This window comes from Numida meleagris, chromosome 19 (genome assembly GCF_002078875.1).
Source record: "Numida meleagris isolate 19003 breed g44 Domestic line chromosome 19, NumMel1.0, whole genome shotgun sequence".
Lineage (NCBI taxonomy): Eukaryota > Metazoa > Chordata > Aves > Galliformes > Numididae > Numida > Numida meleagris.
Window position 1 is genome coordinate 9445298 of NC_034427.1, and position 26220 is coordinate 9471517.

General features: G+C 50.2%; 4 protein-coding genes across 6 annotated transcripts in view; 1 reads left to right on the top strand and 3 right to left on the bottom strand.

Annotated features, from left to right (window-relative positions):
- SLC2A4RG (SLC2A4 regulator) overlaps positions 1-435 on the bottom strand; it is a 4867-nt gene extending 4432 nt beyond the window's left edge. The window contains exon 1 of the mRNA XM_021416989.1: positions 408-435. Within this exon, the coding sequence (XP_021272664.1) occupies positions 408-435 (28 nt within the window). The remainder of the gene's footprint in view (positions 1-407) is intronic.
- LIME1 (Lck interacting transmembrane adaptor 1) lies at positions 2251-8949 on the bottom strand. The gene is made up of 6 exons (XM_021417042.1): positions 7153-8949; positions 4249-4400; positions 3745-3796; positions 3586-3673; positions 3115-3500; positions 2251-2822 (listed from the first exon to the last, which is right to left on the bottom strand). Exons 2-6 carry the CDS (start codon positions 4362-4364, stop codon positions 2442-2444), a joined length of 1023 nt encoding a protein of 340 aa, XP_021272717.1. The 5' UTR covers positions 4365-4400; positions 7153-8949; the 3' UTR covers positions 2251-2441.
- Positions 9100-15331, bottom strand: ZGPAT (zinc finger CCCH-type and G-patch domain containing). Of its 2 annotated transcripts, none has more exons than XM_021417029.1 (6): positions 14349-15331; positions 13454-13587; positions 12663-12832; positions 11521-11731; positions 10265-10682; positions 9100-9802 (listed from the first exon to the last, which is right to left on the bottom strand). In XM_021417029.1, exons 1-6 carry the CDS (start codon positions 15002-15004, stop codon positions 9664-9666), a joined length of 1728 nt encoding a protein of 575 aa, XP_021272704.1. In that variant the 5' UTR covers positions 15005-15331; the 3' UTR covers positions 9100-9663. The 2 variants fall into 2 exon arrangements, with proteins under 2 accessions (XP_021272704.1, XP_021272703.1); XM_021417028.1 differs by having other exon boundaries at positions 11521-11652; positions 12674-12832; positions 14349-15320.
- ARFRP1 (ADP ribosylation factor related protein 1) lies at positions 15466-26041 on the top strand. 2 transcript variants are annotated; one of them, XM_021417051.1, is made up of 8 exons: positions 15466-15649; positions 16853-16952; positions 17328-17415; positions 17883-17965; positions 18424-18505; positions 18804-18874; positions 23487-23587; positions 25133-26041. In XM_021417051.1, exons 2-8 carry the CDS (start codon positions 16860-16862, stop codon positions 25218-25220), a joined length of 606 nt encoding a protein of 201 aa, XP_021272726.1. In that variant the 5' UTR covers positions 15466-15649; positions 16853-16859; the 3' UTR covers positions 25221-26041. The 2 variants fall into 2 exon arrangements, with proteins under 2 accessions (XP_021272726.1, XP_021272725.1); XM_021417050.1 differs by having other exon boundaries at positions 15467-15623.

Here is a 26220-nt window from a genome sequence, read left to right on the forward strand (position 1 = left end):
CTCAAAAAGTTGTACTCCCAAAAGTTGTACCCCCAAAATCGGAGGGCTCCCCCTAATAATTACAGCGTTCCCCAAAAGTTTTGCTGCCCCTTCCCCAAATTCCACAAAGTTGGAGACCCCTCCCAGAAAACTTGCAGGGAACCCTAAAAGTTGTAGAGCTCCCCCGTCAGCCATAGGGTTCCCTGTGAATTGTAGGTTTGCCCCCAAAGTTATGCCCCCTCCCCCCCAAATTGGAGGACTCCCCATAAGCCATAGCACTTCTCCAAAGGTACAGGGCCACCCCAGCCATATCGCCCCGCCCACATTTACAGGGTGTCCACCAAACATGGACCAAAGCTTTGTTACCACCCAGGATAAGTTTTGGGGTCCCCCAAAGGCTGCGTGGCTGCACAGGGTTCCTGGGGTACCTGTGTTCATGGGGGGCCCGAGCTGCATGGCTTCCCAAGGTGCCCAGAACACATGGGTGCACTGGGGGCCCAAGTTGCATGGGGTGCACGGGGTTTGTGGGGTGGCTGCACTCATGGGGTGCACAAGTGCTCCAGCTGGCACGACCCATATTCTGCTTGTGGGGCTGTGAGCGCTGGGGGCTGTCCTGGCCCTGTGCTGTTTGGTTTGGGGCCTGAAGGCCAGGACAGAGTCTGTGCATATGCCCCCCCCCAGCAGCCCTACATGCCTGGGTGTCCCCTTGCCCCTCAGTGTGCAATGAAAGGGGTGGCCCTGGGGCAGTTAATTAGCAAAGATGGGGTGCAGCCACCAGGGGTTGGGGCAGCGGGAGCAGGACAGGGGCTCCCCCCAGCCACCCCCCACTTGGGTTAATGGTTAACACCGGAGCGATCAACCCCACATTGTGCAACTGAGCCGGCACCTTGGGTGCATTGCACAAGGGGGGTATAGGGCACGGTGTGGGGCTGTGCAGGATGTGGAGCCGTAGGGCACTCGGGGCTGTATGGAGTTATGTGCAGGCCCTATGAGTTGGGGGGCTGTGCTGGGGTACGGAGCGGCTCAGGCTGCGCAGCTCTGGGTGTGGGGCAGTGCTGGGAGCAGGGCAGGGGGCTGCATGGGCTGGGGAGGGGCATGGGGTGCAGCAAAATACGGGGTGCAGCAGAGCATACAGCACCTTACAGCGTGAAGCACAGCACGCAACGCTGCACGGCATGCAGCACTGCACCGTGCAACATGCAGCACGTGGTGGGATGGGGAATGGGGTGGAGAAAATAGGGGTGGAGAAAGGGGGGAGGGGGTGGAGAAAAGGGGATGGGAAAGCTAGGGATGGGGAAAGGAGAAGATGGGGGATGGAGAAAAAGGGGCATGGGGAAAATAGGGACGCGGGAAAAGGGACGGGGAAAAGAGGATGGAGAAGGTGGGGAAAACGGGGATGTGGAAAAAGGGGATAGGGAAAATAGGGGGCAGGGGCACGCGGCAGCACAGCAGCGAGCCCACGTGCACAGCATCCCCGCGCACCGCCCCGTGCCCTTTCCTATCGGGTCCCCATCTCGCAGGGGGATGGGGCGGCTGCGCTCTGTGCTCGCTGCGGTTTGGCACCCGGCGCCAGCACCCCGCTCCTCCCCGCGCGGCGGGTGGAACGTCCCCGGCGTTCTGCTGAGCGCCGTGTTTTCGGTTTTCTGTTCTTCGCCTGCTTCGATCGAGGGCAAAGCCGGGGGAGGTGGGAGCACCGTTTCCTTCCCTCTCTCTCTCTCCTGTGCCGCAGCGTCAGGGTGAGCAGAGCCCCGGCTTTGGCACCACCGTGGCACGACCCAGCCCGGCCCCGTTGGGGCTGCAGCCCCGCAGATGTTGGAGCATCGGTGCAGGACCGGCGCATCGCCGTGATCTTGCCACGGTGCCACCGGGGCTGAGGATTTTGGATGGAGTTTCACGGTGTTTTCTCTCCAGCAGGACAAACACTATAGCAATGGGTTCGCAGGATGCTGCTCGTGGAGGTGCCAAGGGAAAGTGCCAGGGGAGAGTGGGGACGCGCAGCCATCCCTCAGTAACCTTGGGGACACCGGGAGACGGAGTGGAGCTGCTCGGGGCTCCCAGTGCTGGAAGGGCCCCATTCTCCCCCAGCATCCCTGGCGATGGGTGACCCGGGCCCACAGCCCATGCCTGGGGCTGGCTCATGGCCACGGCCCCAACCCACGACCGGAGCTCCCATGGAACACCCGAGGTAGTGCCAGGCATCCCGCCATAACCGCCCATCTGGGGCATCCCGGTGCCGACCCGCTGGCACCAGGTGGGACGGGACAAGGACGCTTAAAGAAAAGTAACGTGAAATATATACAGAGCTCACAGGGACACAGCCACCAGCTGGCACGGGTGCGTGCCCGTCCCCACCGCACGGAGCAGAGCTGCAGCGCCCAACTTCCATCCATCCATCCATCCGTCCGTCCGTCCCATCTGTCTGTCCGTCCATCTGTCCGTCTGCCCTCCCGGCGCTGGGATCGCTATAGGTTGGTGATGTACACCTGCAGCCCGTTGGCAGCGGTCCAGCCACCACCTCCTCGAGATTCCCCTCCCCACATTTCTCCAACGCTCTCGTACAGGTTGTCCTGCAGGGGGGGCTTCCCTGGCCGGTCCCGTTTCGCCGCCTTCTTCCAGCGAACATCCACAGCCTCGTAGTCCGGCTCGGGGCCACGTGCAGCCCAGGCTCTGTCGTTGATGGCCTCATAGCAGGGCTCAGGGGGGGCTGTGGGCCAGCAGGCAGCTGGGGGGGGCTCCTCGTGGGGTGGGAGCGGCCGCCCGGACCCCCCGTCCCTGGGGGATGCTGCAGGGCCATGGCTCCTCTTCTTGGTGGCTTTGCACACTGTTGAGTACATGTCTTCCAGCTGCGGAGGGAAGGGGATGGCCTGGAGACGGATGAACCTGGGATTCCCCCCCCAGGGGCATCCTCCCCAGGGCTCCCACAGCCCTGGTAGAATGATGCCACCCCCGTACCCACAGGCACCACTCTTTGCACCACCCAGGACAGCACTCTGCGCATCGCCCACCTGCATCTGGGCTCCATCCTGCACATCCCCCCCGCAAAACACAGTTGGAATAGTAGAGCATCCCATTGCACGCCCTTCTCTGCACACATGCATTATGGGAGTGGTGTTATGCCCCCCCCCAGTGCCATACCTTCAGACAGGGTGCATTGCCTGCACCCTCCCAGCACTGTGGGGCTGCAGAGGGCCCTGCCACAGCCCCCTCCTGCTCCTCTGGCACCGTTTTCTTCACCTTCCGGATGCAGGCATAGTCAGCAGCCCCTTTCCCGACCCGGGGGGGGGACACTGGGGTCCCAGTGGCTGTAGGTGCATCATCCTCCCCCATTGCCAGGCACTCGTAGAGCGTGTCCGGGGGTGCACGAGGTGGTGGGGCAAAGAGCAGGTTGGAGTAGGTCTGGTCGGGGGCCGGGGGTTCGGGGCCGGGGATCCGGGGCAGCTGGCGGTGCAGGAGGACGGAGCTGTGCAGGGATTCGGGGGGCAGTGAGGAAAGGGCGAAATCCAGGCTGGCCGGGCGCTGATCTGCAGGGAGGAGATGGGACAGGGGGTCACCGCACTGCAGCATAGGGTGCGTGGGGCGGGATGCTCGGGGATTGCAGACACTCACTGTCGTCCCTGGCCTTCAGGCGGTACAGCTCATGCAGCCTCGTGTCCGACTTACTGAGCGAGCGCAGCTGCGTCTGTCTGAGCAGGGTCTGCAATGGGGAAACGCGCGCTGTCAGGGCGGGATGCCCGGAGCTCCCCCCAGCCCTGCACATACCCTTACCTCATCCACCAGCTTCACGCCGTCCGGAGGGACCTTCTTCCTCCTGCTGTGGCTGTGGGAGAAGTGGGACTGAGTGGTGGCAAGCGAGCGGTTACCTGGGAGCCCGGCCCAGCCCCGATGTGCATCGCTGTGCACCCCTCACCCCAAACTCATCCCCTGCCCCTCCACCAGCAGTGCAGTGGGGCAGTGCTGCTGGGGGCTCGTGCACATCCTGCACCCAGCTGGGTTCACGGCTCCAGTGCCCAGGAACCCCCAAAAGCCCAAGTATCCCCCCCAGCATCACATCAGCATCCTGTAAGCATCCCCCCAGCATTGCCCCAACATTCACCCACCCAACACCCATCCATTAAACATCCACCCCCAGCATCAACACCACAGCCTTGTCCCCAGCTGGGACCAGCTCTTTTCGGGTGCAGGACTCTCCCCTTGGTGCACACCAAGGCTGCAGCAGGGTTCTGGGTAGGGGAAGCAGCCCTACAGCACACCCCATTGATGGGCACGTACCGTTGGCAGACAGTGCACAGGGTGCACAGGTAGACCAGGCCTCCGAGCAGGGCCAGGGCAGCAAGGGCCACCAGGGGCGGGGGTCCCGGCAGCCCCTCACTGTGGGTCACAGCCATGGGGAACAGCTACCGAGAGCACTGCGGGGCTCAGCTCTGGGGAGAGAAAACACGAGTGGGGCCACGCACAGAGACAGCGCTCTCAGCACCCGATGCCCAGCGCCCTGTTCCCTGCCAGGACCCCACAGTGTGGCTGCTGGGCAGGGGTCTGCCTGGATGCTGCCCACAGCCTCTGCAGGGACGGGCACCAGGGACTGTGTTTTCTGTCCTGCTGCTGCCTTCCTGGAGGCTCCGTGGCTCCGGATGTTGGTTTCTTTTAAAAAAGGAGCAGTACAGAATTCATCTCCCACGCTGCTTCCGAGATTTTACAAAGGAGATGCCCCAGAGGCATCCCAAATTGTCACACCATGCTCTGGGGACACCAGGGCTGGGCAGTGACCATGGCATAGGGTCAGAAGAGCTGCGGAACCCCTCTGGGGGCCATGGGGTGACTCAGGGGACACAAAGAGAGGATTCTGCTTCCCAGAATGAGAGAACGCAGAGCAGCTCATGGCAGTCACCATTCACCCAACACCAGTAGCATCCTGTGGCATCATCCCTGTCCCTGCTCGGCCACGGCTGTGCTGCCAAGCTGCTACCACGTCCCCAGCACCGATGTCACAGCGGCCGCTCTTTGCTCCGCACACCCCAAAAAAGCCCTCGGGTGCCTCTCTGAGAACGTCCCACACCTTTGGAAACGTCGCCGACTCAAAGCTTTCACCCCCAGAGAGCAATTATTTCCGTGTGGAAATGGAGACGGGAGGTCGAAGACACCAACCGGGCTGGGCAGACCGGCTCACATCAGAGCTGGGAAGGAGCTCTGCTCTCCCTCCACGATGTTTTAATTAGGCAGCACCGCTCGCTGTCTGAGCACGCATTGTGTGGGTTACCTGCAGTGCTCCAGACAGTCCCGGCTGAACTCGTTTGGCTCATTACAGAGGATCAGAGGCTGCAGGGGTGGCTGCACCCGGGGCAGGAGCAAGGAGAGGTTCTGGGACTAAGCAGAGCGATAGATGGGAACGGTGGCTGGCGGTGAACGGGGGCTGAAGGGCGATCTCCTATTGCTGAGACACGCACACGCGGGGACAGCTCATCCCGTGGCCATCCCCAAATTGTTTGGATTTGAGAGTGAGGTTCTTCAGCTGAAGTTAGCTCAGAGCACGTCTCCTGACCTACATCGCCCGCCCTCTCTGGTGTGCAGGAGGTCTGTGGTTGCTCCCGTGCTTTTGACCTAAAAATGGTCAGTTTTTTACACTCTTTGGCAGGTTTGGGTTCAGCACGCATTGGGAACAACTCCCTCGGGGGCAGCGTGCTGGTTCTACCGAGAACAACCAATTTGAGGCCCAACACCGGGAAGCCCAACGCTCAGACCGAGCAGGTATGGAAGACAGAGATTCCAACAGACTGCGACGTGCAGCCTGATTTCCTGCTAATAAAGCCACGGATCACGAGGTCCCGGGGCTGCTCTTGGGGCAGGAGCCGCAGCAGATGGCATTCCCACCAGCCCCAGTGGTTTGAGGTGGCCGCAGCTCCATGGGCACGACACGCCATGGGGAATCGCCCCATGTCACGACGCCTCAGCGCCGGCACTGAACCCAGTTTCTTACTCCAGATGTGAAGGTTTTTCAGCTCCAAAAGCCATGTTACAAAAAGCTCAAGTTCCTCAGCTGGGCCTCATGACAACGAAATTCAATTTCCTGTCGAATTAAGTTCTGCTGCTGACGATTTTGCCCGGCGTGATTCATCGGGGCAGATAAGGCTGTGCCAACACAACGTGGTAACGAGAGGAGGGGAGGGTCCCTGGAGCTGCCGCGGGGAACCAGGACCGGCACGATGCTTCCCATGCACCATGGCCAACGGGGCCGCAGCCAACGCAGCGCGGTGCCCTAGGGAATTGTACCGAAAGAAGCCCCACCAAGCAGAAGTAGGGCTTTTTTTGTCCCCAGCCATGAAAAGCGAAAGCCTCGTAACCGTTAGTCAACAACGCTCAGCCTGCCCAAGACGATGGGATGCCATCAGTAAAGCTGAAGATACTCCTAAGGAGGAGCAGGCACGAGTGCTCAGCCCCTGCACTGCGCTCCTGGGGGCTCTGAGTCCCCGCTGAGGTCACTTAGAAAAGGCCCAAGGACGTCTCTGAATGCCAGACCCAAACCTCACAAAGCTCAGATGAACACTTTAAGACCCAGCACTACCAGTGTGGACCGAGCCACGCTCCAGAACGCAGCACGAGGGGATGCAGGAGGTGTGTGTTTGTCCAGGTTGCCTGCCCCAAATTCAGTGCAGCTTTACATCATTTCAGATCGACAAAAGAGGCCGTTTCAGTGCCTCCATAGTGCCCCACTTGCAGGAGTTCAGCGTTTCCCCCAGAGCTGTTCCGGATGCAATCAGAAGTTCTAGACCCTTCCCCAGAAGGTCACTGGATTATGACGATTTTTTCCCTTGAAAACAATGCCCCTCACTCCTGAACTCAGCACTTTATCCACCATGGAGGCATTCATCTCCCGCTCAGCTCCATTCAAGCCCGGGGGGCCGAGCAGTGCTGCTGTGTTCAAGACCCCTGCCTCCCTTCCCAGCCCCGCTGCTCCCAGCATCAGACACAAAGCCCGCGCTCCTCCCTGCAGCCGGCGGAGCGCTTCACCCAGCCGATGCTTCGGCTCTCAACCACTGCAAACAGGAATCCTGCCTGTCCAGTCTGGCTGGCTGCAGCAGCATCTCGGGCAGCGCTGCAGTTCCCACATGGGTTAGGTATTTCTCAGCCCCCGTTTAGTCGCAGACGCGTTTGCTAGGCAAGAAAGGGACCGTCACTTACTTTGCAGAACCTCAGAAGCCGGTGAGCGTGAAGAACAGGAATCCAGCCATGCCCGCTTCCTTGCCAGTCAACCTGGAGAACTTTGTCTCTTTCAAACCACAGGATTACTCCCAGTCAGGGGCTCCCGGACATTCCGAGCATCTCCATCCAAGCTCTCCCACTCCTCCTCAGCTCGCTCTCGGCAGGCAGCTCTGTGCAGATACCATGCAGCACAAGACCACAGCTCGCTTCCTGACCTGCAGAGCTTGTTGTTTCACCCAGCTGCGGGCTGGGCTTCTCCCCGCCTTGGCTGTGAGCAGGCTCTGCAGGCACCCAGCTCACAAGAGCACCCTCTGCCGCTCTCTGCTCCCGCAGAGCTGGTTTTGGAGCCAGCTGTGTCCCCGCAGGTGAACGTAAGGAAAGAACGGGTTGCCACATGAAGTCATTACCTTGCAAACGAACAGGGCCTTCAAAGGGAAGAGGAAAAAATAAGGACGTCTTTATTCAGCAGGGATGTGTCCTGGGTGGGAGGCAGCAGCCACGTGAATGGAAGTCTGAAAAGTGAAGCTGTGGGAAAGCCCAAGGAAGGGTCAAAATGCAGCTCAGCCGAGACACGGGGCTAGAACATCCAATTGTTAAATACAAAATACCAAAGAGCATTGGGGCACAAAACAAAACCAAGGGGTTCCTCTGCCCAGCTCATCAGTCATGGGCCGCTCCAACAAGCAGCCATGCTAGGCTGGGCACACTAATCCTTGTCACCACTCAACACTCGCGTGTGGGAAACCAGCAGACATCTGGGAGGGAAGGGCACTGAGCAGCCATTGTTAAACCCTTGAGTTAAACCCAGAGTGTGAAGAACATGAAATCAGAACAATGAAGAGACTACAGCCAAATTAGTTAGAAACCGACGGACGCGATGTGCTCGAGGCAGCCCACGTCACCTTCCACAGTGCCCATCACAGCAGAGTCCAATCCCTTTCCAGGAGGAAAGAGACACTCAGAGAGGTTTCCTGAAGATATTAATCTCGTTTATTTTTGTTGCTGCTCTTTCTCTTCTGAGCTGGGTCTGCAGCAATGCTAAATCACCTATCAACTCTGATCGTATCTCCTTCAGCTCAGGTTTGCCGGTTAGCTTGGCAGTGAATCAGACAGGCCTGGCCCCACAAGGTGACGTGGTCCAAGCTGACAGCTTCATAATTTTCTCAGAAACAGATAAAAAGGTGTCATTAAGGAAGCAAAGCTTTCCATTAGAAAAAAAGAAAAAAAAGACTCAGAATAAAAGGAAATTGATTTTTTTTTTTTTAATTAAGAAAAAATGTGTCCTTAAGATACTGGCATGAAATCACTAACAATTAAAAAAAAAAAAAAAAACCCCACAACACAATTAACAATGCACAAGTCCCACCAGAAAGAGAGTCTGATGAAATCACCATCTCTCCTCTGGGGCGAGGGCCAGCTACAGCCAAGAGAGAATGCAACCTTGGGGAGAGGACATCCCTCCTGTGCGAGGACTGACCACGCTGCAGGGAAGGGCAGCTCGCCTGGCCTGCTCCAGCACAGCCTGAAGCTCTCCCAGGCAGGGCTGTGTGCTCAGCACATACACACCTCCCCCTCCTTGTACTCATCCAGGGCACGGTCGGACCTGAGACGGGGTCCTGAGGTTTCTTAATAAAAGGATCTGCATTTAGAGAGCCACCTAAGACTGAAAAACTCAAGTAAAAACAGAAGCCCAAGGTTCCCTGTAGTGTTGTTCCTAGCTAGGAGGTTTGAGAATCTGTTACTCTGCTGTCTTACTCCCCCAGCTTTGGCACTCATGGAACCACGCAGCTTCCCATGCCAAGTCAATCAGTTAGGCTATAGCATGTCTTAGGGATACTCTTACAGTCAAATTGAAGAAATATGATGCTTGAGGCCCCTCGTACCCACCTCTAAGCTGCCAGTTTTCTGTCTATGCATTACACTAGGTTTATAAGAAACTGCTCTTTATTGAAGAGTTCTCAGATAAACCCCATAGCAAAGAACAGAAGGTAAAGAGCAGCTGAAGCAATTTGCCTTTGTTGTTTTCAACTAGCATATGCCTTTTCTGCTCTGCCAGAATGTGCCTGGGACCCTGCCTCCACTTGTGTTCATCAGTTGGCTGCAAACAGAAGCCACAACCGATGGCAGGATGTGGGGCTTTCAAAGGCCCTCCTCGTCTGGTTCTTAGCCAGCAATGTTATCATCTGAGCAGCTACACACTCTGGCTACTGCAGTGATGAGAGGAAAAAAGTGTGCAAGATAGCAGAGAATTGTATTTCTGGTAGCTAGTCCTTATACAAAGTTCAAGGCTGGACGGACGTGGGCTCCTCCTCTTCCCAGCAGAGCTCAGAAGCGTGTAGTTTCAGGAACTGCTGCTTTTCAGCCCAGTTTTCGGGCTGGGAATGTAGCCTGCGACCCAGAGGAGCAGGATGGCTCAGCCAGGCTTTGAGGCCATGACCACACGGGCTGGCTAGAAGGATAACCACTGCAGTCAAACACCTTCCTCAGAGACTAGAATTCAGTCATCTTCTTATGTGTGTCTGCTTTCTTCTGCTCCCGCTGCAGACTGGCTTCCTGGGCCTGCAGCTGCCCCAGCTGCTTGTGAGCGTTAGCCAGCTTCTCCTCCAGCTGAGCTGTAGCAACGCTGTGCCTGAAAGCAAAAAGCATTATAGCAATGTGTCATCCTACATGGTAAGATCAGAGGTCTGCCACCATCCCAGGAGGGTCTTCTCTTTGCTATGGGATCAGCCCAAGGCACTGGCTGAAAGGCAGGAAGTACCCGATACTCAGCACAAGCTGGGCTAGAAAATGTCCTCCTGTGCAGCAGCAATGCTTCAGAGATGGGCATGGGAAGGAAAGGATTCTGGGACTTTTCCTCAGAGAGTTCCTCTTTTTACCACAGCCTGAATTCCAGCCAAAGGACCCCAGACACATCTGTCAGTGTCCAAGCTGGGCTAAAGCACATGTTAAAGGCCCTTTCTCTCTACTTCTCCCCATGTCTCGCACAGAAGTTTCCTTTCTTCCTCCCACACCTCATTTCAAGCCCACCCCTTCCCAAACACACCAAGAATCCTCAGTTTATCCTACAGCCCCAAAGAGAATCTTTTCATACCGCCCAATATTGCGCGCCAGGGCCTGCTGGATTCCTTTGATATCCTTCTGCGTCTGTTCAATCTTCTCCATCGTCTGGAAGAGGCGGACGCTCAGGGCCTTCTTGGTGCTCTTGCTAGCATGGTAGATCTCTTTGCTCTTCCTCTCTGGCAGTGTCATACCTCCAGGCTTCTCCCCAGCGCTCTTCCCTCGCAGTTTCTCATTCAGAAAGTCAAACACATTGCGGGGCGGCTTGCGGCTGCCTGCAGGGGACTGGCCGGCATTATTTCCCTTCGCTCGGGATTTCTTTGTATTGCCAGGGTCCAGCCTCCCCTGTTTCTTCCTCTGAAGCACCTCAGCACACTGGTCAAGGGACTTCCCTCGAGGAAGTACCACGGCCTGCACCGGCTCCACTCTGCCCTCAGAATTCTTCCCGAGCCCTGAGAGGGGAAAAGCCATGGGAGTCACCAAGCCGTTACCACGAGGAAGGACATCCCCTCTCCAAGTCAGCGCGCAGCACAAACTCACACTGACAGTGACAAGCTTAGAACATGCAAGCAGGCTTTTGAGGTGCAAAATGTCATAACTACCATCCAAGTCAAGGGAAAACAGCCACAAGCCAGAGCTCATTGATGTAAATGCGACAGCAGGAGCCTTCTACAGAAGATACACGATAAAAAGCCCAAGGCCAATAGCTGGGCCAGTTTCTGTGAAACAAGATTCAGTCTCACATCCTTGGCTTCTCGAGCCAGGTTCTTCTTAAAACTGGTTTGGTTCCTCTGGGAGAACTAGAGATAAATCAAGTGCCCTCCTAAAGCCCCCAAGGCTCCATACAATTTGTGTAGTAAGAAGCTAGCTCAGCAAGCTTTGAAGTCCATGTCTAGAGCCAGGAGATGCTTCAACACAGACATCACAAGCTTCACAGATCAGTTCCCTTCTACCTACCTAAAGCCTTTGAACAGCTCATTCAACAGTTCTCACAGCTTTCATCGTTAACTTGACCATGGTTCTAAATGCCTCCAATTTTTGCTATTACCATACAGGGGCTGGTGCACACATGTGCCTGTACTTTGACTAAATAGTCCTCTTCTCGCCTACTAACATTTCCACCCAGGGGTGATTCATCACACAGCTCAAGCCTTATCTGACAGGCCCTTCAGCAAAGTTTTTGCCTCATCCAAAATCTTGGTCTTCTTACCTAGCCTTAGGATCCATCACAAGACCGAGACAGCGACGCAGTCAGGCTCTCACACCACCAGGATAACCTTCATTCCTTACCTTTCCCAAACTCATATCCCATCTGAACAAGCAGTTTGGAGCCAATGCCACGAGTGTGGGCTTCCCAGCCACCAAAAGAGGAACTGCATGCAGGAGCCCACTCTCCATTCTCTGGAGCCCCAGAATCTATCACTATAGAACAGAAAAGACAAATTAGTGACACACAGACACAAAGGTGATTTGCAAAACCTTCAAGAGCATGAAAACCCCTCTTGATGCAATACAATGTACTCCTCCCACCACAGAATCATTCAGCAGCTACTCCAGCCTTACTTGTTCCTACCGTGCTGTCACCTTTTACAAACACTGCTTAGAGGGTTACTTGAGAGATCTCACTTGATTTAATGCACATATCATCTCACAGTTCCAGGCTGAATCACCCAGAGGTTTCTATGTTTCCTTTCTTTCCTTTCTTCTGGGATGGTCGGATTGACATATGCCATCCCAGCAAAATTTGGCACTGTAGCATGTGATACAGTTAATCTATGCCTCCAGCACATGTCTCTAGCAAGAGGATTCTCTAGGCTAGTACGCCAATGATGTGTTATTAGGATCCAATAATGTCCATTAGGCTAAATTTACAGAGCTCTAGGACACAGCTTTGTCCCTGTAACGTAACTGGGGCACTAGCACAGATACAGCACTACCTGTGTGTGCTCACAGTAGTCACCTGGGCTCTGTTTGTGTCAGCTTTCAGTAGTAAAACTGGGCATGGCTGTTACTCATCAAGGCACTGGGATGTTCAAATACCTGTGCCTGGGATCTCTTACTCTTGTCGTACAGTGGCACGTAGGTCCCAGAGAGATTAGAAGTCACCTGTTTTACTTACTTGCTTAGCTCACACACCCACCTGAAAAACAGACTAAGAGCTTGAACTCCACTGCAAAACATTGCGCCCTCTACCTGCTCTCACAGAGAACTCCAAGCTTCATTAGTCTCATCCTTTGCACAAAACTAAGATTTTATGTTACAACTGCAAAATAACTGATACTTAACGTTCTCTAACTTTCAGCAACACAGAAAGAGATTACCCACCCTCCCATGAAAGGTGAGATACTTGCAATGAAAGCTCCAGGAGAGTAATTCCAGGTCCCAGACAGAAGGCAGACACAGATCACAAGGCACTTTTCTCACACCCTCACCACTCTCTCACCTTTAGCATAACCAGAATCATCAACACTGTCTTCATCAGATTCAGCAGATGAGGCACCATCTTCACTTCGTAGTGGGGGAATGATACTATCTCCTTCCACAACAGCTTCCTTTAGCAGCAGGGAATCAAACTTCACAGTGTAGTAACCACTATCAATATCTACAGATGGAAAAGCAAGGAACATGAGTTCAAGTAAATCCTCAATACACACGTTGCAGAAGGCTTTCTAACAGTTAGCTTCAGGGAATGATGTGGAAGAGGAGAAAGGCCCAAGGAACATGTTTTAAAATAGTTGAATGCTTAAAGATTTACTTATAAAAATGAAGAAAGATGGGCTACCGACAAATGGAACTAAAAAGAAGTTTGACTTACTCCCTCTGACCCAGCAACTGTCAAAAAATAAACCCTCACCCTTCCCTTCTCAGAACAGAGGGAAGCCTCTATCAACAGCTCCCAGATTACTGCAATTATCATTTAGTATGCAAACAAGAGCCTGCAATACTTGCCTCCTTCCTTTCAGTGCATTTCATGACTATGCCATCACTTCCCTTCTACATTACTGCTCTTATGTCACCTTTTTGCTTCCTACCCTATTCCCTTCCCAAGCCTGACATAATTCAGAACACGTTTTCAACTACGTCCTCGTTTTCAGTTTAAGGCCACAGCTACATCATCAAGTTTTTTCTATCATTAACCAGAACAGTCATATTTTGTAATTCCTGAAGCACGGGTGCTCAATTTCTACACAGTTCTGGCAGAACACACACAAACTAGACTCACCAGTTATTTTTGCAGCGTACCATATCCCATCGCTGTGTTTTGCCAGGCAGGCTGAGCCCACCTCCAGGGCGCTCAGATTGGGCTCTTGAAATGGCTGGAGCTCCTCCACAGAGACCACCTGGCCATGTGAAAACCTGCCAGGGAAGGCAGAAAGGGAGTTAGATCTACCTCATTGGAAGAGGCTTTACACATAAACCCCTTCCCTCCTGACAGGAAACACAAACAAGTTGTCAGCAGTTATGAATGTGCACCAGCAGTTACACAGAAGGTTTACCATGCATTATTTCAATTACAGAAATCATTCATTTTTCATTGTAATTATATCATTTATGTCGTGTAATAAAAAGAATGCATCCTATCCCTAGGAACAAAGCTTTCCTTGCTAGTGAGATCTCTGAAAAATCACAGATCTTTTGAGGTAACGAGGATCACACACAGACATACAGTCTCAAGCTCAGCCTCCTACTCAAAGCACAGCCAACTTCAAAGCCTGATCAGGCTGCTCAAGGCCTTATCTATGTTAGTTCTGAAGCTCTCCAAAGGTGGAGACCCTGCAACTTCCCCATGCAGCCAGAACAAAGGCACCATAAACAGACAGTCTCTGGTGCTTTGTTTTAACTCCTTAATCTGTGACTAATGTAGCTATTTGAATGACCAGGTAAAATCTCTGTAACTTGCCCAAGGCGGTTTCCACTTCATCTCTGCGTTACCTGAAGAAAACTGTCCAACTCTTTGATGCCACTAGTTACCACACACAACAGATGTTAAAAACATGGCAAAATCCCATTGGTTACAAAAGCCAGCATGGAACACTCAGATATTCCTGCCTTTGAATAACAAGGCCTTTAGCAACAGCAAGGATACGAGCCCCCTCCCCCACCATTTTCTTCTTTACCGACAGTTCTCTTTAAATCTGCATTTGTCATCCAAGAAGAACGGACACGGCTTCAAGGACTTGTGAGTTGGATAGAGATACAGCACTCTGACACCCGCACTGCCATCTTCTAAGTATTCTGTCCCCACAATCATGGCATTATGGTACTCCAGCGTCCCCCAAGAGCTGTAGTATGGGGCTTTAACCTTCATCCCACTCAATTCCTCCTCCTCCTCTTCCTCCCTGTCAGACTCTTCCTCCTCTTCACTGCACTTCAGTTCACTTTTCTCCTTGCTTTCTTCATTTCCCCTTGAAGATCTCTCGCTGTTATCAGCTGAAGGCTCATCGTCGGTTCCAAGCTCAGCAATGGCTTCCTTGAAGGCAGCGTATTCCTCATCCTGGGCAGAACTGTCAGGGTTCACACGTTGCTCCAGGGCATCTACTTGAGGGGAGGAGGAGGAGGCGGAGGCATTTGTATCTAAGCTAGCCAGAAGCTTGCTCTTTTTGACAGCCACCAGGCTGGACTCAGTCAGTTCTATCAGCTGCTTTAAGTCTTCTTGCAATTGAATCAGGTCCGACTGCTGCGAGGGGTCCTGGCCCACCCCCAGCGCCAGCTCCACCTGCTGCAGCTGGGCGTTGTAGGCCTGGATCGCTGCTTCCAGGCTCTCTTCATCCATTACGAGCAAAAGAAAGGAGTGCTTAACTGTGTCCTTTCCGGGAACTCAGAACATGTCGCAGAAGCATACAGCAAGCAGCCCGGCGAAATTCCCGCTGCGCACGGGCGGCCAGAGATGCGTCAGAGCCCCCGGAGAGCTCGAGGCTGCTCTGCCCTATCCCACCACGGCGCCGCTAGAGGCCTCTAGAGCCTCCGAACCCTCTCAGGGCCGCAGCCCAGACCTCCCCGTTCAGCTCCCGCACCCCCGCGGTGCCGCCGCCATAACACTCCCCGCACTTCCGCCCTTCTGGGCAGCCACTTCCGGCTCCTCGGGCCGACGTGCAACGCCGTTTCAGCGACGAGGCTCTCTCTACTGCGCTTGCGCACTCGAGCGGGCTTCCCGGATCCCGCTGTCGCAGAGCATTCTGGGAGTTGTAGTCCAGGATCCCCTCTCCTCTCCGTCCCCGAGGCGACGCGAGAACTACATTTCCCAGAGCGCCTCACGAGGGACGGCGCCGGCCGCCGGTGCCGTGGGGGAGCGCGGCGGCGGCGGAGCTGGGTGACGGGAGGCGCTCCCGGTACTGGGCGAAGGGCTGCGGGTGTGCGGATCTGCGCTCTGAGGCCGGGCCCGGGCTCGCAGGGTACGGCGGGGGCTTGGGGCAGCTCTGTGAGTGCGGCCGGGCCCAGAGGGGCGGGGATGGCGGTGAGGGCCGCGGTCTGTGGGGCAGCGGCGGGGATCGGGGTGCTCCGCGGGGCCGGGGGTGCGGGCCGGGGCTGGGGCTGGGGCTGGGGCTGCTGGTGGGCCCGGAACGGGGCTCGCTGGGCGGCGGTGGGCTGTGTGCCCGGTGCCAGGCTGTGCGGGGGCTGTGCCCTGCAGCCTGCCGTCCCGTCCCCCCCCCACCCCAGCTCTGTGCTCTGCTGAACCCTCCCTTTGCTTCTGGAACACTTTTTTGTTGTGTGTTGTTTTTTGTGTGTGTGTGTGTATGTTCTTTTTTCCTGGCCTTTAGGCAATGTTGTTTGACTTCAGAGTGGTTTTTCACCTGCACAAAGGTTGTCGCTTCTAAAACTTTGCCCTGAGGTTCCTCCTTGAGTCTGTGTTTAACTGTTCCCAATGCCACGAGCGCTTGGTACCGCTGTGTCCTGCTTTTTAGCAGCTTCTCTCTGCCCTATGCAAAGCCAACGACCAGCAGTGCGTGCTGCTGGCAGCTGCTGTGCTGCTCTGTGTGATTCTCAGTCTTGTGCTGCTGGCTGTTTAACTGCATGGCGTTATATCGTGACCAAATCTTGCATGGTGGGTGCCATAGCAGAGAGCTGCTGGTGGAGAGAGGTGAGTTTGGGATAGGAGAGGGTTCCTGCACACCTTCAAGATACATTTGGCTGCAAGCTCAGTTTAGCTGTTGAAGATCCCATAATACTGTCACATGGATCACAAATAAAGTGAGGGGACACAACCCTGCACACTCTTGCTCAGAACACTCCTTCTTAATACCTGTGTGCCACTGGCTTCTTTTCTGTGAGTCTTTTATGTGCTGTAAGTTACTTTCAAGTAACTTTATCTCTCCATTAAGCCCCAAAGAAAACAAATTTTGAAATGAGAAGTGAGTTTACTGTGGGTGCTCTGCTTTGTATGGTGAAACAGAGGTTAAGCTACTTGGAAGATCACCCCTCACTTAAATACATTTGAACATTGGATCTTGAGCTGTTTGCATGCTTGCTCTTGTGTCTGTGATTTGTCCGAGGGTTGGCTTAAGAGTTACTGATAAATGAATAATGTAACTTATTAATCTGATGTTGGGAAACATTTAGATCGTGGAATGAAAGAATTTTGGAAATGACTTGTTTGTTAGTGATTTCCTGGCATCTGTTGCAGGAGCAGGATGTATACTCTGCTGTCCGGACTCTATAAATACATGTTCCAGAGGGATGAGTACTGCATCTTGATCCTTGGTTTGGACAATGCTGGTAAAACAGTAAGTGCTGTGTATTACCAATTGCATGGAGGTTGCATGCAGTTCTAAACATCCCCATCTCCAGACATAAAACTTCCACCAGAAAGGTCAATCTTTCTTCATCTGTACCATGAGTTATTTTGGCAGTGTTACCCCCAAAGAATCAACTTTTATCTCATGTTTAAATTTAGCATAAGCTTTGATAATCCTGTAATCTCTTGTGATCCCTTCTTTCTGTACTAAAAGAGGGAGCAAGAAAAGTGGTTTGTTTCAAGGTTAGGTAGGGCAGTGTCTATTGGAACAAGATTCTGCAGTCATGAAAAAGTAGGTCTGGGGCAGGGTTACCCAAGCCACTAGAATATTTGAGAGTGAATACTTATCCACATTCCTTTTCAGACCTTCCTTGAACAGACTAAAACTCGATTTAACAAGAACTACAAAGGGATGAGTTTGTCGAAAATCACAACCACTGTAGGCTTAAACAGTAAGTAAATATGTCTGGGTTATTATTATTATTTTGCATACCTGCAGAGTTAGGCAACAGCTATTTAAGAGTAGGCAAGACCAAAACAGTTCCTGCAAATGAAGGTCTTCTCTCCCAACCCCTCATGTGTTTTTGTGAGAGAATAAAATCGACCTGCTTAGCAAGAAAAGATAACCTTGAAGTCATAAAAACCTAAAGAAGCAGATATTCCATGTCCGGGGTATGCTCAGCAGTTAAGTAATGTTTTGCTGGAGTTCTTTGGCCTGATTTTGGTGTTATTTGTACTGACGTGGTTCTATCTGATATGAGTGGTCACTTTTTCCTCATATATTCTGTTTTTAGAAGTAGCACTGTGTACGATCTGCTCCTCTAGAGGACTGCTCCACCCCAGCACTCTTAGTGTCTATGCTTTTAGTTAGAGAAGTCTTTTAGTTTTGCTTGGATTGTTTTTTCTTCTTTCCTTCTAGTTGGTACTATTGATGTTGGCAAAACCCGGCTCATGTTTTGGGATCTTGGGGGCCAGGAGGAGCTACAGTCTCTTTGGGACAAGGTTGGAGATGTAGTTTTTTCTTTTTGTCTTTTTCAGAATTATGATCCTTGAATGATCATATAGGTTTATTGGTAACCTTAGTCTTCAGCATCAACCCTTTTCCAAATATTCGAGTGTATCTTTGTGAAATTAGCAAAGATTGTGCTTAATATTTGCATTAGTGTTTACAGACAGTAATTACCAACCTAGATATGAGGATTGTGATGGTAGAGAGAAGCTATTCAGGGTTTGGGGGGCAGATATGCTCCTTCACCTGCTTCACTCAGTAGGCCAGCAAACAGGCAATGCATTTTACGTGACACCATCCTTCTCTCCAGACATACGTGATGGAAACAGCTGGCTTTAGGTGGTTGATCTCTTTCACGTGTATCAAAATTTTACCAAATAAAATACAAATCTGCAAGAGTAACAGTAGGCCCTAGCTGCTCCATACACTAATATCTGTGTTATCCTTTTAGTATTACGCTGAATCTCACGGAGTGATCTATGTTATTGATTCCACTGATGAGGAGAGGCTCTCAGAATCTAAAAGAGCTTTTGGTGAGTACGCTGTATTTTACCAGTCCTGTGATTTCATCATGTCTTGTGGCACTGTTCTGTCATTGCCGTCGTGTCTGATCCTGCAGCCAGTTGATGACACATCTGTAGTAGTTTTGCATCTTCACATGATAAATAACTGTGTTCACGAGGCGGAAGCGTTGAAGTCTGAAAGGCTGGAGGAAATGAAAATCCAACACAAGGAGGAGCCACTTGCTTCATCGGGCAAGAATTGTCTTGCGTTCACACACCTTTGTCTTCCAGCTGGCTAAACCTCTGTTCTGTTTTCTGTGCTTTATAGAGAAGATGATTACAAGTGAAGCTCTGGAAGGAGTTCCCATTCTGGTGTTAGCTAACAAGCAGGATGTAGAGGTAAGATTATCTGCAGGTGTGCTTCTTAAATGAGCAATCAGACCTTGGGAAGCTGGGCTCTGCATTTGTGTTAAATTTATTTGCTATTCCTGGACTGATACCTACTGTGCTTTCTCACTGCTGGAAACAATTGCTTTGCATTTAGTTTTTCCTTTCTCTCCCAGCCCTTTGCCAGTGACACAGGTAAGCTTAATAGAGAGGCATTTTTTTCACCTGATTTGAAGCTTTTTTGTAAACAGAACAGACTGTAGCTATGGGAAGGCCTTCTCGTGCTGCGACTTGCTATCTCGATGTGTTTTTTTTTTCTCATTCATTCAGCAAGACATTGTTTAGTGAGCTTTGTTTATGCTCTTCTGCTCTTTTGGGTTCTATGTGTAATTCCAGTACTGCAGTTCGAGAGATCAATCTCTAGATGGAGCTAGAGACTTGCGGGAGAATTTGGAGTAGGCGCCTTTGCAGCTGTGATCAGTATCTGTTCCAAAGTATGGCAGTGCTTCCCAGCTCCTTCCTCCAGCTGTACACCTGTCTCAGTGAGTGTACTTGTGGGAGATCCTTGAGACTTCCATAGAAATTGCTTTGGATATAAAGGAGGATTTTGCTGTTCTTCACTTGTACAACACAGGAGACGTTTGGATGATGATTAGGTTGTCTAGGCACAGAAAGAAAAGAAGTGTAATTCCACTTAAGGAACAGCATAAGCTTAAGAGCCACAATTCCTGATTTCAGGTCCTGACTTTGCTGTGAACTGTAGTGTCTGGGGAAGATGACTTGTGCTTCCATGCAGTGCTACAGCTTTGTAGCAGTGAGCAGTCTGCACTCTTATCTTTAGCTGCTGAGATTTAACTACATGCAGTGACTTAAAAGCTGTTCCAAATTTCCCTATGGCCATAGATGCATTTTTTGTTATGGACGTACTACAGAGGTCAGTTCTTCTGGCACCCAAGCTGGGGCAATGAAACAATGAACAAATGGATTTCTTTACACAGCTACAAAGAGGTATTTGAAACAGGCTCTCAAGGTAAAAACTATGAGGGTGTGGAGGGTCCAGGAGCAGCCCACAGATTCAGTGCCTTCGTGCAGTCACAGAACTGGCTGGAAGTATATCTGTTCTCAAGAAATATCTAAGTTGTGTATGTAGGGGTGTCATCTTAGACTGTGATCTTGGGCATGAACACAGAGTGAACTAGGAACAAAATACTGAAGGGTCTGTAGCATATTTCTGAGTAATTATTCAGGCTCTCTTCAGCAAAGTTTAGAAAACTAGAGGTCTTTTTTCTCTTCCACGGATCTAGCAGAAGTGAAGAGCTTTGGAAGAAAACTGAACCCTAGAGAATGATCAGTGGCAGAGATTGCTCTGCTGTGGATCTCCAGGCATGTAACTGGAATGAAGAATTCTCCCCAGCATTCCTCTGCCATTAACACAGATCATAACGAGGGAAGATGAATGGTGTCTTAATCATACTGGTATTTGTGGGTGAAGAATAATTTAGATTGGTTACATTTGCAAAGGTCAGAAGAATACTTGTGTTGTAACACCTCCGAACTCTGACATAGATTTGCATTCTGGAGAACAAGCAAAGAAAGTTCTTGACTCAATGCTTGACATGCACGCAATCTCATAAAGTGTGAGATCTCTTTTGGCTCTGATGCTAACTTGCTAGTAGAAAGAAATTCCTCTGTTAGTAGCCACCGCTCCCCTGGGGTAAATTGCATCCACACAGTGCTGCCAAGCATGAGTGGTGTTTGGCAGTATCAGGAGATGGAGTACTGTCACAGGCCACGAAATACCGGTTTTTAGCAGAGGCTTCAATACTAGACCATTCTGAAATGCTGATGAAATGCTGTGTCACATGTGTGTTGTAAGAGGGCTGGCTTTGGTTCTGTTGGCTTGTTTTAAAGGAGCTGTAGCTTTGCTGGGGGCATGGACATCTGGTAGGTAATATTTGATGCGGACTCTCAAGTCAGGATCCCCCTCTTGGAAACATTTGGCTGTTTTGCTTTACCTGTTCACTGCTGAGAAAACAGCTAAATAAGACTTTTCTGTTTGCAGTCCTGATGTGAACACGGCATTTAAAAACCTTTAAACTCTCTGTGTTTCTAAGCTGTAAAATGGGGAAAGAATGCCTCACTTAGGAAGACTATTAAAAATACTGGAAAAAGCGAGCTAAAAAATGAGCCTATGGAAATGGAGCGTTGCGTGATGTCTTTGGGAGGAGGTCTTGCATTCCTGGTCTTAAGAGAAATGTTGGGAATTTAGTTTGAAATTCGCAGAATATTGGGCGGCTTCTGCGTCTTTGGGAAATGAGAGGAGTGGTGGTGACTGCAGCATGTATTTGAAGACTCCCAGTCTTGTCTCTTTGCAACTCAGATGCTGGGAAACAAACCTTCTGCCCGATGGCCATTCTAAATTCCAACTGAAGAAATGCTACAGCTTCTCTGTTAAATGAGTTTTAATTTAAAATGAGCTCCCCCCCCCAAAAAAAATAAAGTAGCACAGAACGTAGGCCAGGTTACTTAGAATCGTTATTTTCTTCCTGTATTTTTATTTGGGCTCTCTACATTATTATTATCAGCTCCTTTTCTGGTTCCTTTCTTCCAGTTACCCCGGAGGTGGCTGGGAAGCCCGTGCTTGTGGCTTCGTCCTGGCATGACTATGCCTCAAAGAGCCTACACAAAATGATGGTTTTGAACGCAGTCTTTAGGGGAAGTGGAGATAGATCTCTGACTCCTCGAGTTGTGATTTTCCTCTGGTGTGACAGATAACATCTCTCCAGAAAGGTCATCTGTGGATTTTATTATTGTAATGTTACGCTGTTTATGTGATCACGAATCCAGTTTCCCTAGTTTGCTCTCTGGTTTCAGCTGGGAGACAAAACACATCTGTAAACAATTGTTTTGTAATGGAGATAGGAAGGAGGAAAAGAGAGGAACTTGGAAGCCACAGCTGACATTTTCTCCTAAGCACGAGAAGCTCAGATGCTCCTGGTTGGCAGTGAATGTCATACAGAAAGTAAGCTGCATGCTTTAGAGACCTGAACAAACCAATCATTTGGAAATAATCTCTCTCCCATTTTCCACACCTACTGGTATGAGTTCCAGCTCCCAAGTCCCGGCTGACTCCTGTGAAGTCAGTATGTGATATATATATTTTTTATTTATTTATTTATTTTACTATTTACCCTGCTGGTGACAGGTCACCTTTATGAATCTCATGGTTTTTCATTTGGCAGAGATCTTGAAGTAAGTTGTTGTGGCTTCAGTGCATGGAGTAAGTAACGCTTCTGGATACAGTGACCATCTCACTGATTGCAACTGAAAGTTTGAACTTAGGTCATAAGAAAACACAGTCATCCAAAATTGCACAACTAATGGATTCTAGGAGTTCACAGTGGAAAATCACAAATCAGAATTCCAGGGCACTGTGTGAATTGGGTGTCATTAAACTTCTTTCAAGCCATTTCTTCAGAACCCTTCTTAGTTATAAGCACTGAGATTTGCTTATTTCTCATGCTGTCGTCTCCATGTTCGTTTTCTCAATCCAGTTGCTCCAGAACCAGCATTTTGCAAAATGGATTGCTGGTATCATTCCTTTCTATCTTTCAGCTGAGTTAAGATCCAGGCTTAGAGAAGGCCGAATTCCTATTTGTGTGTCGTCTCTACTTTGAAAGCATACCTCATGTGGCTAAATCCTCGAGACTCACAAGGGTCTGATGCAGCATTTGAGTAAACACATGCCTAAAATATGTGTTTGAGCCTCACTGAGGGGCTAAAATCTCTTCAGAGAAAGAGGAAGAATGCTAAGCTGGGCTCATGGCCAGCAGAAGTGTTTAAATGGGTTGTCCAAGGCTTCTGAAAACATCTGAGCACTGAGATGAGAGAAAGATTTAAAGGCTGGTGCCTGGTTCCTGCCTTCAGGGAGTGCAAACCTCAGCGTCAGTAGGACAAATGTGCTTGTCTTGTAACTCTAAGAACAAAGGATCTGTGATATCACCATCAATTTTGTCAGGAACATAATGTGCTGATTTCTTGATTTTCTTACGTGTTTGTATATTTTAAAATCACTTCCCAGTAATCTCTTAGCAAATCTACAGAATTGCAAGGGCTGATGGTGAAGTGACACCAGGCTCCTGGAAATGCATTGTGTGCTATCAGCGTTTTCTTCCACGTGTGAAATGCAAACAAACAGGTCCAGGGAGGCTGTGCCTCGTATGTCAAAGAATGTGCTGAGAACTTAGGAAAAATAGCACTCGACATGTTCTGAAAGTGCACATCGTGCTGGCCAGCCATTTCACAAGGGTTGGTGAATAGATGTGCTCCCACAGGGTTCTGGAAGGCAGAACTTGTGTGTGATGGTTGGGGCAGGATGTGAGGGTTATCCAGAGGGTGTACAGGCCGTGCTTGTTTCATGACTGCTGAAAAGATGTTGAAAAAAAACTTCCTTTTATGAAAGTAAATTAGTGAATTTGCTGTGTTTGTATCTAAGGGGGTTGTTAACCTAGCATCGTTGTGCCATCTTGGCTGGAGCAGAGCTGTGGTTGTAGTAGGATTCGTTTTGGTTGCTAGCTGTCTCTTGTAGCATAGAAAGCAAGCTGTTCTTCGATTTTCTTTGCAGACTTGTCTGTCAATACCTGACATCAAAACAGCGTTTAGTGACTGCATTAACAAAATTGGGAAGAGAGACTGCCTAACACAAGCCTGCTCTGCCCTGACTGGGTGAGTATGAGAATTGATGATGTTCTGGTTAACAAACAGATGCGTGGTGCCAAGCAAGCAGATCAGTGTGACAGAGTGCAGTAAGCACGCAAAGGGAGCTGCGTTTCCTTCCCACCAGTGACAGACACGTGTTTGTGACCCTTGATCTTGCACCAGGTCAGCAACTCCACTTGTAAATCCCTTCTATAAAACATTATGAGAATGTACCAGCCCTATCTGCTCACAGGCACAGAGCAATGGGACCTTGGGGCCTTATGGATGTTCTCCTTTATTATGGTTCTCCTTTGATGGTTCTCCTTTGTCATTCCCTTCCCATACACAGTAATCCTTGCAGTGGTTTGTTTGCTGCAGCTCCAGGCTTTTATGCAGTAAGTCAATTGAAAATATGATACTGCTAGAGCAGTGAATGGTGTTCCATTGCTGGTGGAGCAATTATTCTTTTGCTTTCGTACTTTTTGGTGTGCAGATGAGCATTGTTATACAGATAATATATTTAGCTGTCTCAGATAGAGCTTGTCTGCCAGGGAAGCGTGTGATTTAAGACACAGTGACTAGAACAGACCAAAACTGGGGAAACTGGGAGACTTCTTCATGCCTGTGCAGCTGCATGGCATGGCCTTGACCAGGCCACCCAGTTCTCAGCATCTTAGCATCATTATTGTGCATTGTGTCTTGCAGTACTTTGGCTACACTTTTAGTTCTTGAGTGAAAAATGTTATTTGGCATGAAGTCAAAAGTACTGTGAGAGATGGCTAGAAATACTCCTGGCTGAATTACCACCTGAAGTACTGAATCCAGAGCTTTGAGATTTCTTCTCTTTTTTAATGTCACATAAAAGCTGTACTATAATGCAAGCTACTGGAAAGGATAAGTAATGCTTCTTAGACCATGGGAAAAATCTCAGCTGTCTACATTGCTAAGAACCCAATGCTGTTAAGCAGATGAATGACCACAACAACAAAAACAATGGTTAAGCACTGACTGGAAGAGAAGTGTAAGATAATAATCTTATGAAATGCAACCTTTACCATTGTGGTTTCCATACAAACACTTCTATTTTTGATCTGTGTGGAAATTCCTTGCAAAATTTCGTGTTGAGTTTGCACTAATAAAAATACTGGTAGGAGTCCTGTCTGGGAAGCTGTGCAGACCAGTTTGTTGCTTGGCAACCCCAGCACAGATGATTACAGAAAGTTGGAGCCAGATTGGAATACGTTATACAGCTAGCCTGGGACTTGCAGCAAATAACCTCAGACCAGCTGACTGTCAAGTGCTTTAATGTTCAAGGTTTCCCCAGGGTTGATGACTCATCAAACTGGACACAGACATGTGGAAACAACCGAGAAACAAAAGATGGAGTTTAATTGCCAAATTAAAAAAAAAAAATCAGATTCCCATGATTTAGATTTACGAGGAGCTATAATAGTAATGCCAGTACATAAGTGCAGGGCAGGACCCTTCGCTTTCTCTTGTAAGTAGTCAGTGAGGGCCTACACGCACCACATTTTTGTGTTTTAATCTTGCCTACTTGTCTTGTTTCCTCAGCAAAGGAGTGAACGAGGGAATTGAATGGATGGTGAAGTGCGTGGTGAGGAACATTCACCGACCCCCAAGAAAGAAGGACATAACGTAAGGAATTCCAAGGTGGCCAAGGAATGGACAGTCTCTTCCCACACAGCTTAGTGTTCTCTTTAAAGAAGGTGGTCCACCAGATTCCTATTACACCTGATTCTTTCCGAAGTTTGGAGACAAACATTCTCTTTCTTTGTCTAAAAATCTTGAGCAAAGGATTCCAGCTGGGGCTGGGGGGAATCTCTTACATCAAGTATTAAGCCATTGGCCTGAGAGCATAGCCTGAGTGGCAATCCATACTTTGTTGCAGATGCAAAGAACTCAATTTTCTACTTTGTATTACTTTGTGATTCTTGATTTATTAGTCTAATGGGCTAGAGGCCAGTAACACGGAACTCTCCTCCCTTGAAGGAACTGAATAAGTGAGTATGAAAGGGGAGGGAGCCTGGGGAATGGCTGTCCCTTCTCTCTGAGAAGATACCTTGCTGCTCCAGCCCCATGGCTACTAAAGGTGGTGTTACTGGCCCTGTTATGCTGTTGTTTGTATAATGGGGAGAGACAGTGTTGATTATAACTCAGTTTTCAGTTGGCCCGTTGATCCGTGACTTTTACCTGAGGTAAATGCAGATATGGGAGCCAACTATAGCACAGTGGTACACTGTTGGAAAAGGGTATTCTTAACAGGATGTGAAGCACTGCCTTGCTTTGACTGCCAGTCTCTGCTGTGCATTCTTCTTAATTGTAAGAATTGATTGCCTTGTTTAACTGGAATGAAGCGGGGCACTCTGTGTATAATGTCTAGGCCAAAATCTGAACCTCTAGGCAGGGAGAAAATCAGTATGCAATAAAGCTTCCTGCTCCTTCAGACTTCTCTTGCTGAAACAAATGATGAGTTGTGTAAGTTCAGAAATATCGGTGCTTGGCCCTCTAGGGTTTTTTGAAATGCAAGAAAGAACAGAAAGGCAGCTCTCAAAGTCAAATAGTGCTCGCTTCTCTTGTGGCCTACCCAGCTAGTAATTCTGTGGGCATATCACTAACATTTCTCCAAACACCTCTTTGAA